Source organism: Podarcis liolepis (assembly GCF_965112155.1).
Source record: "Podarcis liolepis genome assembly, chromosome: 2".
Classification (NCBI taxonomy): Eukaryota; Metazoa; Chordata; class Lepidosauria; order Squamata; family Lacertidae; genus Podarcis; species Podarcis liolepis.
In genome coordinates, this window is record NC_139555.1 from 89,815,847 (window position 1) to 89,833,235 (window position 17,389).

A 17,389-nucleotide genomic window follows, 5' to 3' on the forward strand; every position below is an offset into this window, starting at 1 on the left:
TTTATTTGTAATTTTTTTATGACAGCTTGAAAGTGCCTTTCTGGGTGGTTAAAGGTGCCTTTTTGAGTTTATTCCTCACCTGTGAAAATTCCTTTAAAGAAGCACTAGGAGAGTGTCAGGCTCCTTTTGGCAGCAATGAATTAGACATTGATCTAAACTGTGACTACATGCACACCATGCATTTCATGCACATTCAAAGCACTGTTTCCCCCTCTCAAAGGATCATGGGAAGTGTAGTTTGTTAAGGGTGCTGGGAATTGTAGCCCTTTGGGGGTAAAGTACAGTTCCCAAGATTCTTTTGTGTGTGTGTGTTTTAATGTGCAGTGTGTATGCATCCTGTGTTTTAGGCAGAATGAAAAAGTAAAGTACAAAGATGAATTTTTTTACCCACAATCACATCCAACAGACAGTGAAATAATGTATTTTTAGAATCGGGGCAGGTATCAATGGGAGCTCTTAACTTGTAGCCTGGACTTCATTTCAACAGAGATTGATGAATCACTTTACATACTTTTCTTCAGATTGTTTTATAAAGTGGGAGTGGTTCCAGGGGCGTGCATGGGATTTTTATCTGCTCCTAACACAGAATCCTCAGTAAACAATATATGTGGAAATTGCTGGAGTGGGACTCAGAGACTTCATCCTGCACCATGAGAATGGATCAGGGACAGAACGGAGACGAAGACAGTAAGTAAACAAAGTCACGCTGTTCAGTATGCCTTGCAAAAGCAGGCAATTTGTCTGAAAGCATGCTTTGTTCTGGGAAGTCGTTCTTCAGAATCAGTGGCTGTACACACTGTACATTTAAAGCTCCCCCCACAAGAATCTTGGGAATTGTAGTTTGCTAAGCATGCTGGGAACTGTAGCTCGGTTAGGGGTAAACTACAGGTCCCAGGGTTCTCTGGAGAATGGGGAAATTTGTTTTTGATGTATGGTGTGTTCATAGTCTTAGACTCGGCTTTGAAGTACAGTGTGTGGCTTGTGGTAAATAAATGCAAGTTTTCTAGTACAACCTGATGAAAAGTTGGCTAGTTGCAATTTCTTTCAGAAATGGGAGAGCAGGTAGAATAATATTGATATCTGGTTGAAAGCCTGGTGCATGGTTTCCCTGGATTTTCTATTTGAGTTGGAGCCATTCATTGACTTTTCACTATCCTTTGAATTCTGCCTTGCGGTTGCTTTGCACTTTCTGACAGCAAGAGTCCATAGAAGGCGATTTGGGCTTAACGGTCATTTCTCTAACCCATAAGGGAATGATGTGTAATTAACAGAAGCATCATCTAAAGCTACCTCCTGCTCTTGTTTTGCAGAAGGTCGCCAAATAGCCCTTTACAAGGAGGCTTAATAACCAAATCCCATTGCTAGTAAATGAATGCACTGGTTATTTTGATGCTGACGTTAAATGGTTGTTTAAGAAAGAGTTGGTATTTCTGTCCAAGGGGATGTCATTCAGCAGCTTCATACATATAGTTAAGATCTAGTTGAGAACTTGGTTTAAAGGCTCCATTTTCCTCTGCTTCAGAGGCTTTTTCTGAGAAAGAAACAAAAGAAAGCAATTTCCTAGTGTACTTAAAGAAGTATAAATGCCTTATTCCATTCAATTTAAAACTGATCTCTCTTCTAAGGGGAATCTTGTTTCATCTTGTCCCTTTACACATCTATGAATACATAAAAGACCATGTTTACCGGTACTCTGCCCTGGTAAAAAGACTGCCTGTGTTTTGTCTCCTGGGATATAGTACAGGACCCCATTTTGTTAGTGTAAATTATTAAAGTGGCCAACCCACAGGTTTTAATCCCTCCCATGGGATTCCAGAATTTAAATCTCTGAGTGGGAACTGGCAGATTCGTCTTGATACCAGTGTCCAAGCATTATACAGCGGTACCTCGGGTTACATACGTTTCAGGTTACATACGCTTCAGGTTGCAGACTCCACTAACCCAGAAGTAGTGCTTCAGGTTAATAATTTTGCTTCAGGATGAGAACAGAAATTGGGCTCTGGTGGCACGACATCAGCGGGAGGCCCCATTAGCTAAAGTGGTGCTTCAGGTTAAGAACAGTTTCAGGTTAAGAATGGACCTCCGGAACGAATTACGTACTTAACCTGAGGTACCACTGTATATAGACAGAAAGTACCAATTTCCTTCCTTCCTTCCTTCTTCTCCCTCTGAAACTATTCAGGTGAGGAGGGCTCCAAAAACCCACTGTGGTATAGTGGTTCGTCTAGTGCTGGACTATGACTGGAGAGACCAAAGGTCAAATCCCCACTCAGCCATGAAATTCCCTGGATGACTTAGGGTCAGTCACTGTGGGTTGCACCCAACATTAGTCCTACACAGAGTAGGTCTACTGAAATAATATCAGTGGACCTACTCAACTAGCACTGGCAACAAGTCTATGTCTAACCTACCACACAGGGTAATTCCAAAAATACAATTAGGGAGCGCCATCGTACGCCATCTTGAAGTGCTTCGAGGGAAGGCGGGGATGAATGTAGTAAAGAAATAGCCAATTGCTGCTATTCTCTAATGAGTACAAACAGATCAATGGTGGTATTGAGCATTATATTAAACACTCTTAAATATACCAGTAACAAGAGAATAGACCTCTATTATGGTCTGTTAGGAAAATAACCTATTTTGAAAACCGGTGCCGGACAGACTGTTGCAGAGTAAATTAAGCACACAAGAGTGTCCCTGTTTTCATCTCTGAAATGTTGGAGAATATGAAAGTGGATGTGCAATTTGGGGCTGAGCTGTATTTGTCAAAGATGATCCATCACGGACACAGAAAAGCTATTGCAAGATTACAGTTATTACAGATCAAATCAGTAGTCCTAAGTGGGAAATGGGGAGGTGTTTTTCTTGCAGAAAAGAAATGGCTGGCGTGACCTGAATATTATAGATCGGGACAATTTATGTGATTTGCCTTTTTACAAGCAGCACCTAGAAAATAAATGGCCTTAATCTTGTGTGGTAGTGCGCAAGATTGCAATGGCTACACATGCACGGTTTTCTTCCCTGGGCTGTTTCTTCTTCCAGAAACAAGCTGCTTTTTAAAAACTAGAAGAGTATAATTAATGGCAGCTCAGGGATTTGAGAAGGGTGGGGGAAATGCTGTGAAGACGTGGCTCATGCATATTGCTGGATTATATGGGCAATGTACTTGAAATACTTGCTTACAGGGGGATATGATTATGATTTTATTTATAACTAAAGTTCACCCCATTCCTTAAATGCAGGAAGATGTATGGGACAAACCCTGAAAATGTGACATAGCATCAGAATAGATGATATTGGGGCAATTTCTGAATTGCTCTGAGATGCCTTCTTCTACATCTTTGAGCCTGCTCAAACACCCACATGCAGGCAGTTCAGCAGGCAGATTACCTTAGTTTCTGATTGTTCTTGGTAACTCACTGGTCCTGTTTTCTTAGAGTGTGCCATTTGGTAAGATGCTGAGAATGTCTTATAAACATTGTGAATGAGAAACAACATATTGAATATCTTAAGTTTTCAGCTCCTTCCCCTGTTCTCTAGAGGGGCATATGATGCTACCACACTGCTGCAGCTCTTCCATCCCATTCCCCCCTAATAGCCACTCATCCATGCAGCAAATGTTGCCAAACTGCTTGACTTGCAATTGTTTTAGAGTAAGTTCAACTGTATCCATACTGCTACAATTTTTAAAGACACAAACACCCACCCCGTTTCATATAAACAAGCAGAAAAGAGCATTCAGCAACATGTATGCTTTAGGCAACATGCCATTTCACTCCTTTATTTTCCACTATTTATTCATTATTGCATTATTTCTCCCAGGAGCTCAAGGTGGTATACTTGGTTATCCACCTACCATTTAATCCCCACGACGACTCTGTTAGGCAGGTTAGCCTGAGAGGCAGTGACTGGCCCAAGGTCACCCAGGTGATCTCCTTGGCCAAGTGGGGAACTGAACCCAGGTCCTAGTCCAACCCTGTAACCACTATACCACACAGACTCCTTGACTGTAACGGGCCTGAAGCTGGGTTCACATGTACCTCTGTCGCACGTAACATCATTTCTTTATTTTTTGCTCTGGATGTCTTATAACGATAATGAAGGGGGCAGTTTTCATTGACATGCATAATGGCACAACAACTCTCAATATCTTCATGTGCTTCACCCAGAGTTAATGGAAATGAACCCTTTATTTCTATGGGTTTTGACAGAGGTATCACACAACTGCGGTCAAATGCATATTATGAATAGATGTGAATACACCCTTTTCCATTGTCCAAGCACACCCAACTTCTTTGTTCCACTAACCTAGAACAAGGAGGCTGTATTTACACACTATTGTGACTTCCAACTGGATTGCTATAGCAACAGGTCTGTCTGCAAGTTGCAGACTACAAACAAGAACTATTTATAACTTTGTTATTTCTGGTTATTTACTATATCATTATTTTCAGGGCCAATATCTGGCACACATGAGCATATTCTTCCTTTTAAATTGACCTTAACTATGGCATTTACAAACTATAGTTAACTTTCAAGGCAAGCTGGACAGATTTGTGAGCATTGTTATACAACCAGCTTCAAACCAGTAGTTAAAGACCATAGAAGGAGGGGAGGGGAGGCTTAAAGAAAAATAACAAGCGTTCATCTTCTTTTGCTTAAATGTTGGAATTGGCACCTACTAAACCTGGCGATAATGAAGGTTAGGGCTGCAAAGCTGGCTCACCGATAGTAAATCAGGCCTAGATAGTGTGGTTTTAGCATTCATGGACTGTTATCATAAAATCATAGAATTGTAGAGTTGTAAGGGTCCATGTGTGTCATCTAGTCCAATTCCCTGCAATGCAGCAATCTTTCAGCCAATGTAGGGCTCCAACCAGTGACCCTGAAATTAAGTGTCTCATGTTCTACAAGTTCTCTATGCAGTTTTAATGTTGTTTTCTTCTCCAATTTTGGTCACTCTAGAGACCCTTCAGGTCTGAATAATGGGTTATTTAGTTAACAAATATATACACTGCTAAATGTAAGAAATATCAAAGTGGTGTAGAGTGGTACCTCGGGTTAAGAACTTAATTCGTTCCGGAGTTCCGTTCTTAACCTGAAACTGTTCTTAACCTGAACCACCACTTTAGCTAATGGGGCCTCCCGCTGCCACTGCGCCACCGCCACACAATTTCTGTTCTCATCCTGAAGCAAAGTTCTTAACCTGAGGTACTATTTCTGGGTTAGCGGAGTCTGTAACCTGAAGTGTCTGTAACCTGAAGCGTCTGTAACCTGAGGTACCACTGTAAAAAATACAGATACACAACATAATAAAATAAAATCAATCTAAAACACAGCAGCACCAGCTAACATTCATAGTGGTTATCAGTAGAGTAGATCAGTAAAATTAATCAAGGAAACGCTGGGTGGCGGGGGTGGGATGGCATTTAGCATTCATGGTAAATAGGAAACTGTCAGCACATGCCTAATTTCCAGGGGAAAAGTGTTGTTGTTGTTGCTGTTGTTAATTGAATTTGTTTGTTGCTTTATCCTGCCCAGCCCAAAGTGACTTACAACCAACCAAACAGACAACCCCCACCCCCAGATACATTAAAACTAATAGGGGAGGAAATACATCCCACCCCCTTCTGAAAGGCCACTGATGGTTAAAAACTGAAGGCTTGGTTATAAAGGAAAGTATTTACCTGGTGCCTGAAGACATATAATGATGGCACTAGGCAAGCCTCCCTGGGGAGAGCATTCTACAAATGGGAAGCCATTGCAGAAAGGCCCTTGCAGGCACAGGTGTTGTGAGCCTGAGTACCAATGACTGAAAGATCACTCATGATTGCCAACACCGTATGGTTCAAATTAGGCCACAACTTTATTTATTACAGATGTTAAGGGCTTGGCATAGGCATTGGGTTGTAACTGATATGGTTTGCTGAATGGTAGACCAAGGGGTCGAAACAGTGCCAAGGAGGTCCTATGACATACATCAAATAGGTGCCACTATGCCAGGATCGCCGGCTCAAGATGTGCTATGGCCCTTGCCCTTGCCCAGGTGTCTGGACAGAAGCACCTCCTCCAAGGTCCCTTTAAGAGGATACCCCATTCCCTTGGAGGGGCAGGCAGAAGCTTACAACCTTCTCTCCGACCAGAACTAAAGCTTTTACCCAATGCCTTACCTGCCACACGAGCTGGTCCAAATTCTAGCTCGCCGCCAATCTACTTACAAGCAACATGTCAAATCAGCCAGGATATCCATAAGCCAAACATCATTCTCAGGTGCACAGAATCTGGCCTGTCGGTTTTGCAAAGCCACATTCCTTTGGAGGTAAGAAGTATGATTGCGTTACCACCCTCTGGACTTCCCATGGAAGGGGCACGCAAAGAAGAGCCTCAGATGATGATTGCAGGGTCTGGGGTGGTTCATATGGGGAGAGCCGGTCTTGGAGGTATTGTGGTCCTGAGCCACTGAAGGCTTTTGAGAAAACTTGTGCCACCACACTAAAGATGGATGGCAGGACTATGAAGCACCACCAAGACAACCTCATCAGAGAACTATGGCAGTCAAATGGGTATGGAGGGGAGAGGTGGCTTCTCAGTTAAATTTCTGTATAGACTCCAGCTTGACCATTTCCACCAAAGAGCTCATAAATCTTGGGTATGTGTGGGATAGTACTACGGTCCCTTGATGAGCATTTGACAGGCCACAGTTCATTACTAGGGACATTCAGTACCAATACTGCTGAAGTAGCACAGGCCTTTTCTAAACAGATTCTGGAAACGAGATAGGCTACTAGCTCCCTCTTGCCCTGCTGGACTCAGAAGACCTGGAAGCAGTTCTGAGTCCACATTTATTATTTTTTAAGCAAGGGAAAAATTGATTTGATTAAAGGTTTTGGGTTCTTTTTTTTAAGCTATCAAAACCTCCCGCAGCATAACCTACTTGTGTTCTCCAGCCTAGTGCAAGTGTAGCTATTGCAGTTCCCTCCAGATGTTGATGGACTCCATCAGCTGCAGTCAACATGGGCAAGGGGTGATGAGTGTTGGTGTCAAAAGGTACCACTGGTCTAGTGAGATCATCTGTAATAAAGGAAGCTAGAAATTGCTTGTGTCCGGATCAATTCTTTTTTTGCCCTCTACCTCTAGATCACAGTATTGTATTAAAGCAAGAGAAATGGACTGGTGTATCATCTTATATATATTTTTTTGTACGTAGAAGAATAGAGAGATTATTTTTATCCTAGTGAATAATTGTGAATGCTTTCAGCAGAAAGGTCCACTTTATCAAATTGATGAATGATGTCATCAAGTCACTTTCCCCAGTGTTAGAATTGTACATTGTTAGCAAGTGGCATTTCCTGGAGCTTCTGCATGTATATATATATTCTTGTATGGACCTTCAAAATGGCACAAAGCACTCTAGTGTGATGGTTACTGAGTGCATTGTTTCTGCATTAGGAATCATGAGCACCTATTGTTACAGCTCAGCAAAGGGCATATTTTTAGAAGAGCACATGAATCAAAGAAACATCTGGTGCCCTAAGATTACTTTCAGGCAGTTCTAAACTCTTGCATTAAAAAGGCAATGACTGTTGCTAAAAAATAAAGTCTGAGACCATAGAATTCAGAACATGTGATTATACAAAAAAGAAACCGAAAATACACGATAATTTGACTAAATATTCCACTAATATTTATGTCTAAAACAGCTACCCTGGAACTGGAATCAGAGCCTGAAAGTCCTTTAGCACCTCCTGCAGATCTGTTAGAGCCACTGGGTCATTATGAGTGGACTTTCCGAGATCTTGGTAAGTATGCATTGACATCATGGCCCCCCCGAAAAATATTGTTAAGTCGCTTTAAAATATTGTAAGCCACTTTGAGCTGCAGTGGCAAAAAATGCGACTAGTAAATTAAATAAATAAACAAATAAACAAACATTAGAATCTCAGCCTAAAGACTTTGGGGATGGATTCAGGCTCCTTCCATTCATGAAAGGGAGGGTCCCACTGAAGGAAAGGCAGGGCAACTTTCTGCTGTTCCTGAAGGTCCCCCAATCCTCTGGAGCAAGTTTTCAGGGGATCCTGAGTTTTGCAATGCAGAATCAGCAGCAACGATCTGCTCCCTCAAACAGAGAAGAGTTCTCCCTAGAACTAGTCTGGATCCAACCCAATCGATGCATTACTGCCAAAGAACAATACGTTATACAGTGGTACCTCGGGCTAAGTACTTAATTCGTTCCGGAGGTCCGTTCTTAACCTGAAACTGTTCTTAACCTGAAGCACCACTTTAGCTAATAGGGCATCCTGCTGCTGCCGCGCCGCTGGAGCACAATTTCTGTTCTCACCCTGAAGAAAAGTTCTTAACCTGAGGTGCTATTTCTGGGTTAGTGGAGTCTGTAACCTGAAGTGTCTGTAACCCGAGGTACCACTGTAATGCAATGCAAGTTTCCACTTGCTACCGTGGAATGTCTTGGGCTGGCACTGTATGATGGAAGTACCCAAGGCTGCCTCCATAGCACATCTGTAACCATGGCCAATAGAACTCACCTAGCTGAGAATCTGCGCAGAAAACCCTTTCACTGACTATCAGCCATAAGAACTAGAGAAAGGTGGGATTCCATTTTCAGACAGAATATATATTTGACAGATAGATGCTGCATGTTAATTACAACAGTTAAAAATGTGCATCAAGGTCTGTTCATATGTTTCCCTGGTTCATTTAGTTGCCAATGGCCAGAAGATAGAAAGCAGAATGATGAGAATTATTATTATTATTATTATTATTATTATTATTATTATTATTATTTAGTCGTTTAGTTGTGTCCGACTCTTCGTGACCCCATGGACCAGAGCACGCCAGGCACTACTGTCTTCCACTGCCTCCCGCAGCTTGGTCAAACTCATGCTGGTAGCTTCGAGAACACTATCCAACCATCATGTCCTCTGTTGTCCCCTTCTCCTTGTGCCCTCCATCTTTCCCAGCATCAGGGTCTTTTCCAGGGAGTCTTCTCTTCTTATGAGGTGGCCAAAGTATTGGAGCCTCAGCTTCAGGATCTGTCCTTCCAGTGAGCACTCAGGGCTGATTTCCTTCAGAATGGATAAGTTTGATCTTCTTGCAGTCCATGGGACTTCTTGCAGTCCATGGGACTCTTCTTCTTCTTCGCATCAGCTCTATGGGGGATTTTCCTTAGCTTTCAGGTTTTCACTGTTATCCCACCCCACCCGCTTTGTCAGCACCAGGAAATCATTGACGATGAAGACTAATTCTTCTCTAAATTCTCCCATCTAGGCAGAAAAAAATTAGTTCCGCCTCCAGAGGTAATGCAAAAGTTTAGCGAACAGAGAAACAACCCAGTGTTTCTGCAATGCAGGTAAGAAATGTTTGTTTATTTTCCTTGTCTTGGAAAGCTGCCTTTCTAAGGTCCTAGCACTGGTATGAATCACACCCCACGCCCTGCAAAAAAGGTGCAAGTACCCACAGACTGAATCTCCTGAGCCTATAGCATTGGGCCAAGCAAAAATTCTTTGGTGGCTGGTGCCTATTGAGATGGTTAGGGCAGAAGACTGGCCGGCCAACAGTAGCTAGTGTCATAAAATCATAGAATCGTAGAGTTGGAAGGGACCACAAGGGTCAACTAGTCCAAACCCCTGCAATGCAAAGGCAATTACAGGTTTTCCTTGTTTCATTCCCACCCTCTAAACTGCTGATCTCTAAAAGGATGAAGTGGAAGTTAAGCAGGAGGAATTTGACAGCCAGGGCCACCCCTAGGCTAGTTGTAATAAAAAAGGGGGGCAGGCATTTGGGATGCTGGCTTAAGGCAGACTGAGGTTAGTGGGGCAGCACCCAATTTGCCCTAATGGACCACAGTGGGCATGTTTGCACCAGGAACTTGCTACTCCATAGAGTCAGCCACTCCTCTCCCCCAGCCACTACATTAAGCCCATGCTGTTTGCCTCTAGTCATTTTGTTCCAGGCAGCAATGGTCAGGTGGTTCGTGTGATGGCCCTGTTTTGAGCAAAATGCACAGAACCAGCTGCTGAGAATGGATGGGGCTTTCAAAACTCCATCGTTAGGATCCATTTGCCTCTACATAAAAGGAGCAAGATTATACGTGTCTGAGTGTTTCAGAGGTTTTGCGCTGCCTGTAATCTTTAGAACGCCGCTGTCGAGAAAAGGCATATCAATATAATTTGACAGAGATAAGGAAACTGCAACCAGCCTAGAGCACAAGAATATTAGATAAGAACAGGCATGTTATTTAATAATTTGTTTTGGTTAACTTGAGGCTGGCAGTGATTTTTATTCCCCACCCATTCATTATTGTGTTATGGACACTGAGAGAGCCCTGACGGCAACGTCATAGAGGCCGTGTATCGCACCAAGAGATGTGATTGCCATTCACTTCTTCATTCCATGTTTGCATTTTTGGAGCTCCTGAACGACTGCTACGGGTATTAAATTCATTTATGTATGGTTTAGAAACGAGTGTGTGCTGTGCCGTTAATCCACAGGATCCCAAGAATGACAGATGACATGGCCAGAAATGCGCTCTTCAGCTTTGTCAATTCCAAATGTTGCTATGGCAACAGAGCTGCAGGAGAGCTTGTCATTCAGGAACTGAAGCCGCAAACATTGTACCGGGTGAGTATCCCCAGATGCGCTTCCAACAGGTGTAAATTAGACAAGAGTTAGGGAAGGGAAGTGGCTTGATGCAGATAGTTAAGCACTCCAATCCGTCTGATTGATTTCAGTGGGACTTTAGCAGCATCTCATAGCTAAAAATATTTACCAGGCACATGCTCTCCACTGAGGTCTCTTCCCTTTAATCTTCAGTGCGCAGGTTATTCAGTCTGCATTTGCTCAGAGGCATGCTTCCAGGAGCAGAGGGTGGGGCAGGGTGTTGCTTACCTGACCTGGCAGCAGAATTGCTTTTGCTTGTCAGGAATGGGAGTGGGAGGGGCAAGGTGGTGGGGAAGTCTGTGCTGTGCAAATGCACCCACAGGAACAACATGCTGGCTCCATTGATGTGTTTGCACAGCTCCAGCCACCCTGGCATCTTGATCCTCCCACTCTCCCTCTTGGTAAGCAGGAGCAATTGTGCTGCCAGGAGGCCAGGTAAGCACTGCTGCCCCACCCTGCCCCCACTGCTGCAACCTCTTAATGATTATTTCATATACCTGAGGGCCACGACGGGCCCAAGGCATTTTGGCACCGGAGGCGAACCACAAAGTGGTGCCCCTCACCCTGTGTCAGGATGTAAAGTCAGTTGGAGTCAGTTGTAAAAGTAAAGATAAAGGGACCCCTGACCATTAGGTCCAGTCATGGACAACTCTGGGGTTGCGGCGCTCATCTCGCTTTATTGGCCGATGGAGCTGGCGTGCAGCTTCCAGGTCATGTGGCCAGCATCACTAAGCTGCTTCTGGCAAACCAGAGCAGCGAATGGAAACACTGTTTACCTTCCTGCCGGAGTGGTACCTATTTATCTACTTATACTTTGACGTGCTTTCGAACTGCTAGGTTGGCAGGAGCAGGAACCAAGCAATGGGAACTCACCCCATCGCGGGGATTCGAACCTCCAACCTTCTGATCAGCAAGCCCTAGGCTCTGTGGTTTAACCCACAGCGCCACCCGCGTCCCTATGGAGTCAGTTGTAGGTCAGCAATAAAACAATAAATCAACCAAGGCCAGTGACTCTTTATTCAAGGAAACAAATTGCAGCTCCAGCCCAGTGGTCTCAGCAACCCTTTCCTGGACCTCTTGTCCTGATGAAGCAGTTGCGAGGGCGGAAAGTCCCCACCTTTCTAGTGCTGACTAGGACTCTTCCTCTCCAAGCTGCGTCTGGGCACAACCACCCTCTGCTCTGGCCTTTTCATTTCTCAGTGTGTTCTAGAATCCCAGGGGGAAGGGAAGCTGGACGCAGCAGGAGGGGAGACTCCCTGGCTTCTTCTGCAGCAGGCCTCTCCACCTCTTGGCCCCACTCCCTCCAGCCCCTGCTGCCATCTCTGAGTCTGAACAGTGCTCTACCACAACCTCTTCCTGCTCACTAAGTCCTGTTACCTCTTCAGCTTCCGATACAACCTCCTCCCAGTCTGCTCCCTCTTGCCACTCGTCATCGTCCCACCACAAATCCTCCAGCTCTGAGCCTTCTTCCCCTGGGGTTCCCCAGCTGGTGCCTCCCACCATTCCTCTGCATCCAGCCAGTCCATGACCCCCCACCAGGGAAGAAAAGGGGAGTGAAGATCTACATCAGAACAAGGGGGAAAATAAAGATCCACATTGGGAACAGGGTTTGGGGAAGACCAGCAGTGCCTCCTATTCACTGAGAGGCCACTGTGGGGGAAACATTAGGGCGGCGGGGGAAGGCTGTGAAGGAGGTGGTAGATGTGGCCTTCAAGGAGCTGCAGCTGTCTCTAGCACTGTGGCAGGTGACGCATTCCTTGCAGACTGGATCTGCCACTTGGTGGATCCTGCTGCTGAGGCAGTCACCTCGTTTTGCCTCATGGGTGGGCCACTCTTGCCGAGACCTAAGTCTCATAAATAAAAACTGGTTCATGTACATGAGTCTTGGTGACCAGTGGCACAAACTGAACATGCCAAATTTGGTTTGTGAGAGGCTGAGATTACTTTATTGTTGTGAGATGACTAAGAATATGAGGAACAGGAGGGCAATGAAGCAGAGAGGTGGGGAGAGATTTGCTCCTTGTTCAATTACTTTCAGGAGTTGTGGGATGGCATGGCATGGCCACTGGTCCATCACAGACTACCATCTCAAAATGTCCCCAGACAACTCTACTTGCTGAGCAGGGCTTAAAGTGAACAAAATATTTCCTATTTACTTTCAGTGATAATTACAGTTTCTAGTAATTGCATTTAATTACAATATTTATTTCTCCACAGTATCGGCTGGAAACCTTTACTGAAACAAGATTATGTGAATGGACTTTTGAGCCTTATGCCAGTGAGTAATTTTCATGAATAGTGAATCATCCATTTTGATTGCAGTTGTGTCACTGTAATCCAATGTAATTTGTCACCTAATCATGCTTTGTACAGAGCCCTAAAAAATCTAGCTTCATTTTACTTACAGCCATTCTGTCATAACTGATGGTGAGCACACAGCCACGTGGATGGCTGATTCCCTGTAACACCTGTCCATGAAATCAGAATAATTTGTTCACACTTTAAGCGAACCTACCACACCCACAGAATCAATATATGAATCAAAACAACTTCTCCTTCAAAATCCAAACTATTTGTAATGTAATTCTCCAGTAAAAGAATGTGCACAGAAATGTGCATAATAGTGAAAAAATGAAAATAACATACAAAATGCATGCAATTAAGGGAGAATTCCTTGCAGAAAAATACACACACTAGGCTGTGGTTTTTCAACGTGATGCCCATGGGTATCATGGGGCCTGCAAAGGGCTTCAGTGGTGCCCTCAAGCTTGGGAGGCAGACTCAGGGATTTATTTTCTTTTTTCTTTTTAAAAAGGAAGTCCTAGAAATAAAGCTATGAAGCAAAATGTGCAATTCTCCTTCTAAGTGATTTCTGGAAATAAGTGAGCCTGGTTGCTTCTACCTGTCAGTGTTTTCAGCCAATGGGTGAAGTCAGAGCTGTCATTGATAAGTGAGGTGTGTGAACACCAGGCAACAGGAACCCCTGGGTTCCTAAAGAGCTTATGTTTTCCCCTTCCCTGCACCCTTGCAGGCAGCGCTGACCCAGGGCATCAGCATAGGTCAGCCTAGGGCAAACACCTGGATAAGCGGAAAGTCGGGAACAGGCTATGTCCACCAATCAAATGTCCCCCTGGACTCAGGCACGGGCACAACCCCCTCAGGGGTTGACCAAACCATTGAGTCCCTGGATTCCTTTAACAGAATACCCTTCATATAGGGATGGTGAGAGTGTTCCCTGATCCCTGTCACCTGAACCAGTGCCTATCCGCAACCTTACAAGTTGTGATGATTTGCTATGTGGCAGGTGAAACCCAAATGGCAACAGCCAATCAGCCAAGTGGGGAAATTCCTGCCGTGCCCCAGTCCCAACGACAGACGACACAAGACGGCATAGCAAGGTCAAACGCAACAAGCCCTGAAAGTAGGGAGAGGTGGGCGGGTGTTCCGATGCACAAACCGAAAGAGGAAGCTCTGGGTCCCTTGATCTGTTTAGGCTGAGTCCCATTGGCCTGATTAAACCCAGCATCAAGGGACCTACCAACTGGGTGCTGTGGCTATCCAAACGTACCCACCCACAGCACAGGGTTTGGTTGCCAGGTCTCACCACAACACGTGCTCTCTTTTAGGGAGGACCCGATTTAGTGCACTTTTCCTGCATCTGTCTTGCTTTCTAGTAGTCCTTGGAATTTCCATACTTCGCCTTTCCATTCTTCCTAGCAACCAGGATGTGTTTTTTTCCTGTGAAGGGTTCATCTGAGATCAGGTACTCCCTAAAATTTACTGTTTGCAGAATAAGTGGGAAGTGAATGTTAAGCAATCCCCTCCCCCAATGGCAATTGCAAAATGTTATAACTTTGCAGAGAAGCTTATACAGTAGTACCTCGGGTTACAAACGCTTCAGGTTACAAACTCCGCTAACCCAGAAGTAGTTGCTCCAGGTTGCAAACTTTGCCCCAGGATGGTGGCGCTGCGGCAGCCGGAGGCCAGTTAGTGAAAGCATGCCTCAGGTGAAGAACGGTTTCGGGTTAAGAACGGACCTCCAGAACAAATTAAGTTTGTAACCTGAGGTACCACTGTACAGATATCCTGCTGTGCGGGAGCTGATGTTCGGGCACGCTTTAAGAATTCACTGCACAACTTACAGTACAGTGGTATACATGTCTACTTCAGAAGTTAGATGAGTCCTGCCCTTTGACACCAGAAATTTAACAGACAGTCTGAATGCTGTTAACACTTCCAAAATAATCAACAGAGGGCAAAGGGAAACTGATATCTCATATGCCAATCAATATATCTCTAAATGTTTCAGAAGCTGATGATTCTTGCTCTCAAATAGATTGCGTCCATGCCACTAACATTTCATAAAGCATTCAGTTTTTGTTCATTTTGTGCATAATATGTTCCTTCATATCAGTGCTTTTTTCTGGAGGTACGCAGGGGTACGCATACCCCTAAACATTTTGTGAATATCTGTACTTTTGTCCATTTACTGTATTTATTTTTCCCGATTTGAGCTATAAAATGGTGATTTTCTTGAGTCAAAATGAGAGTAACCCTAAGCATATTTTTTTTAAGAAAAAAGCACTGCTTCATAGGATTGTCAGATCATTTGAACTTTGACTCAGCACAGAAAAGTTCCCACTTACTTTAGGAAAAGGCCTTTTCTTCAAGTTATCATGGGCTCACAAAAGAACCCAAAGTTAAAAGAAAAAAGGTTGCTTGTACTATCAGTATTATGAAGGTGCAGTGTAATGGCTTTCCTGGAAAAGTAATAAACTCCTACTAAAGTGATTGGCATGGCCTGTTGTACAAAGCAGCTGAGAGTTGCTGAAGAGAGCTGAAAGGTTCTCTTTACTAACTTCATCCCCCTCCCCAGTTTGTGGGGGCTTTGTGATGTCTTTGGGTAGCTGGAGGCAGCCATTATTGCTATTCAAAAAGGCAGCTCTTCTCCAGAAACTTCTTGCAATGTGTGAAATACCTCAGTGCCTGTCAAGGAGCTCAGACTGACATCCCTGGAAAGAATGAATTCACTTATTGATCCAAAGGAGCAGTCTGGACAAAGAAACTGCACAGATAATCTCTGCACAACTTGATGAACCCCTAGAAAACTTGAACATTATATCTGGATCTTGGGTCCACTAGACAAATGTAACTCGGCATGGAAAAAAGATAGATATTGAATAGCTAGCTGTCTTATCTATTTCAAATGAGAACTCTTTAGATAATTTAGTTCAATGGATATATTAATCAAGGATCTAAAACGCGGAACTATATATATACACATGGTACTCAATTTTTATTCATATTAACCAACATTTTTACAAAATAATTCTAGTATTCCTTCTAATTATAATAAGACGAGTAAGCAGCAATATGCTGATCAGGGCAAAGCAAAACAGGACCCCCTGTAAACAAAGCAGAGGTTTCCCTGTTCCATCTACTATTTGATTTCAATGGGCTTAAGTGGTGTTTGGGTTTAGATTATGGTCTCTAGGCTTGCTAAAATATTGTGTTTATGTTGTTTCTTTCTATCAGATATTTTGGTAGATGGGCCACAAAATGGCGCATCTCCTCAACCATGGGATATTAAAGTCCAAGTTCCACAGATGTTTCAGGAAGATACAAAAAAGTTTCGCATTCCTCACTCTTCTTTAGTAAAGGTAATTTGTCAATCATGGGTTGAAAATCAAGCATTAAGTCACATTATTATACCTCAGTTATGCTGGTTTCTTGATCTGCTTTATCACACAGCTCTGTGATGGTTAATATTTTGTAGGTGGTTTTCATTTACATACCCTTTGCTTTCATTTGCCGCAGGTAAAAAAATTCTGTTGCCCTTGGTAGTTCAGTTAGGCTGCCACAGTCATTCCCTTGAACTAAATGAGACTTACCTCTGAGTAGACATGCATAGGATTGCACTGTTCTGCTTCCCCAGTTAAGGCACCACCATTCATTTTGTTTAAGACAATGGCATGCAATTGCTGGAAATACTTGGCAGAAATCTGTATTTGTGCACCATTTATATTTCAGGAATGCCACAAGTGTCATGGTCGTGGCCGATACAAATGCAGTGGGTGTCATGGTGCCGGAAGAGTGAGTATTGGCTGTGTCCTCTCCAGTTCAATTCCTTCTTTTTTCTGTGTTCTCAGTGTTATCACTTGTGCCACTTGTACAGCAATCCTGTTTAGTCATTTCATGTTGTAATCTGTGTTGAAAAATCCATATATACACCAGAAGGAAAGCAGTGCCTTGCATACTTAAAAATACCAAATGTGTTGGGGAATGGCATGTTCAGGCAGACATTTTTGACATTTGGGGGAAAGCTGTTACTTCTAGAATCGCATAGCTATCAACTTACAGATTTGAAAATAAGGGACCAGCAGCCTTGAAAATAAGGGATCAACAGCCAAAATAAGGGATTTTCCGAGCACAGGTATGTTCAACTTCTGAGCCCCTCCGAGCCAAAGGCAGAAAGCCCAGCCAGCAGCCAAACGAAGCCTCAAGCGGTGGTTCCCACAGCACAGCAACCCGGCAAAGGGGATGCAGCAAGGGAAACCACTGTCACCTTTCCGCTGGGAAGCGCTGAGCAAAGATGAGTCTCCAGGCAACGCGGCCGATTTGATTGGCACAAGGCATGCAAGCTCCACCCCCAGTCATTCTTAGACTCCTTATTGGGTGAGCAACGCAGCCAAGCAACCCAGTTGGAGCCTCCCTC

The 17,389-nt window shown here is 43.9% G+C and overlaps 1 protein-coding gene across 3 annotated transcripts in view; it reads left to right on the top strand.

The window, feature by feature from the left end:
• The first annotated feature begins 300 nt into the window (after positions 1-300).
• LOC310701726 (protein SSUH2 homolog) overlaps positions 301-17,389 on the top strand; it is a 30,242-nt gene continuing 13,153 nt past the window's right edge. For all 3 annotated transcript variants that reach the window (XR_014523090.1, XR_014523091.1, XM_083493027.1), the window contains exons 1-7: positions 301-687; positions 7,701-7,799; positions 9,283-9,364; positions 10,506-10,635; positions 12,892-12,952; positions 16,210-16,334; positions 16,705-16,767. Coding sequence is in view for 1 of the 3 variants with exons in the window: in XM_083493027.1 (XP_083349153.1) it covers positions 606-687; positions 7,701-7,799; positions 9,283-9,364; positions 10,506-10,635; positions 12,892-12,952; positions 16,210-16,334; positions 16,705-16,767 (642 nt within the window). In the remaining 2 variants the exon portion in view is untranslated. The remainder of the gene's footprint in view (positions 688-7,700; positions 7,800-9,282; positions 9,365-10,505; positions 10,636-12,891; positions 12,953-16,209; positions 16,335-16,704; positions 16,768-17,389) is intronic.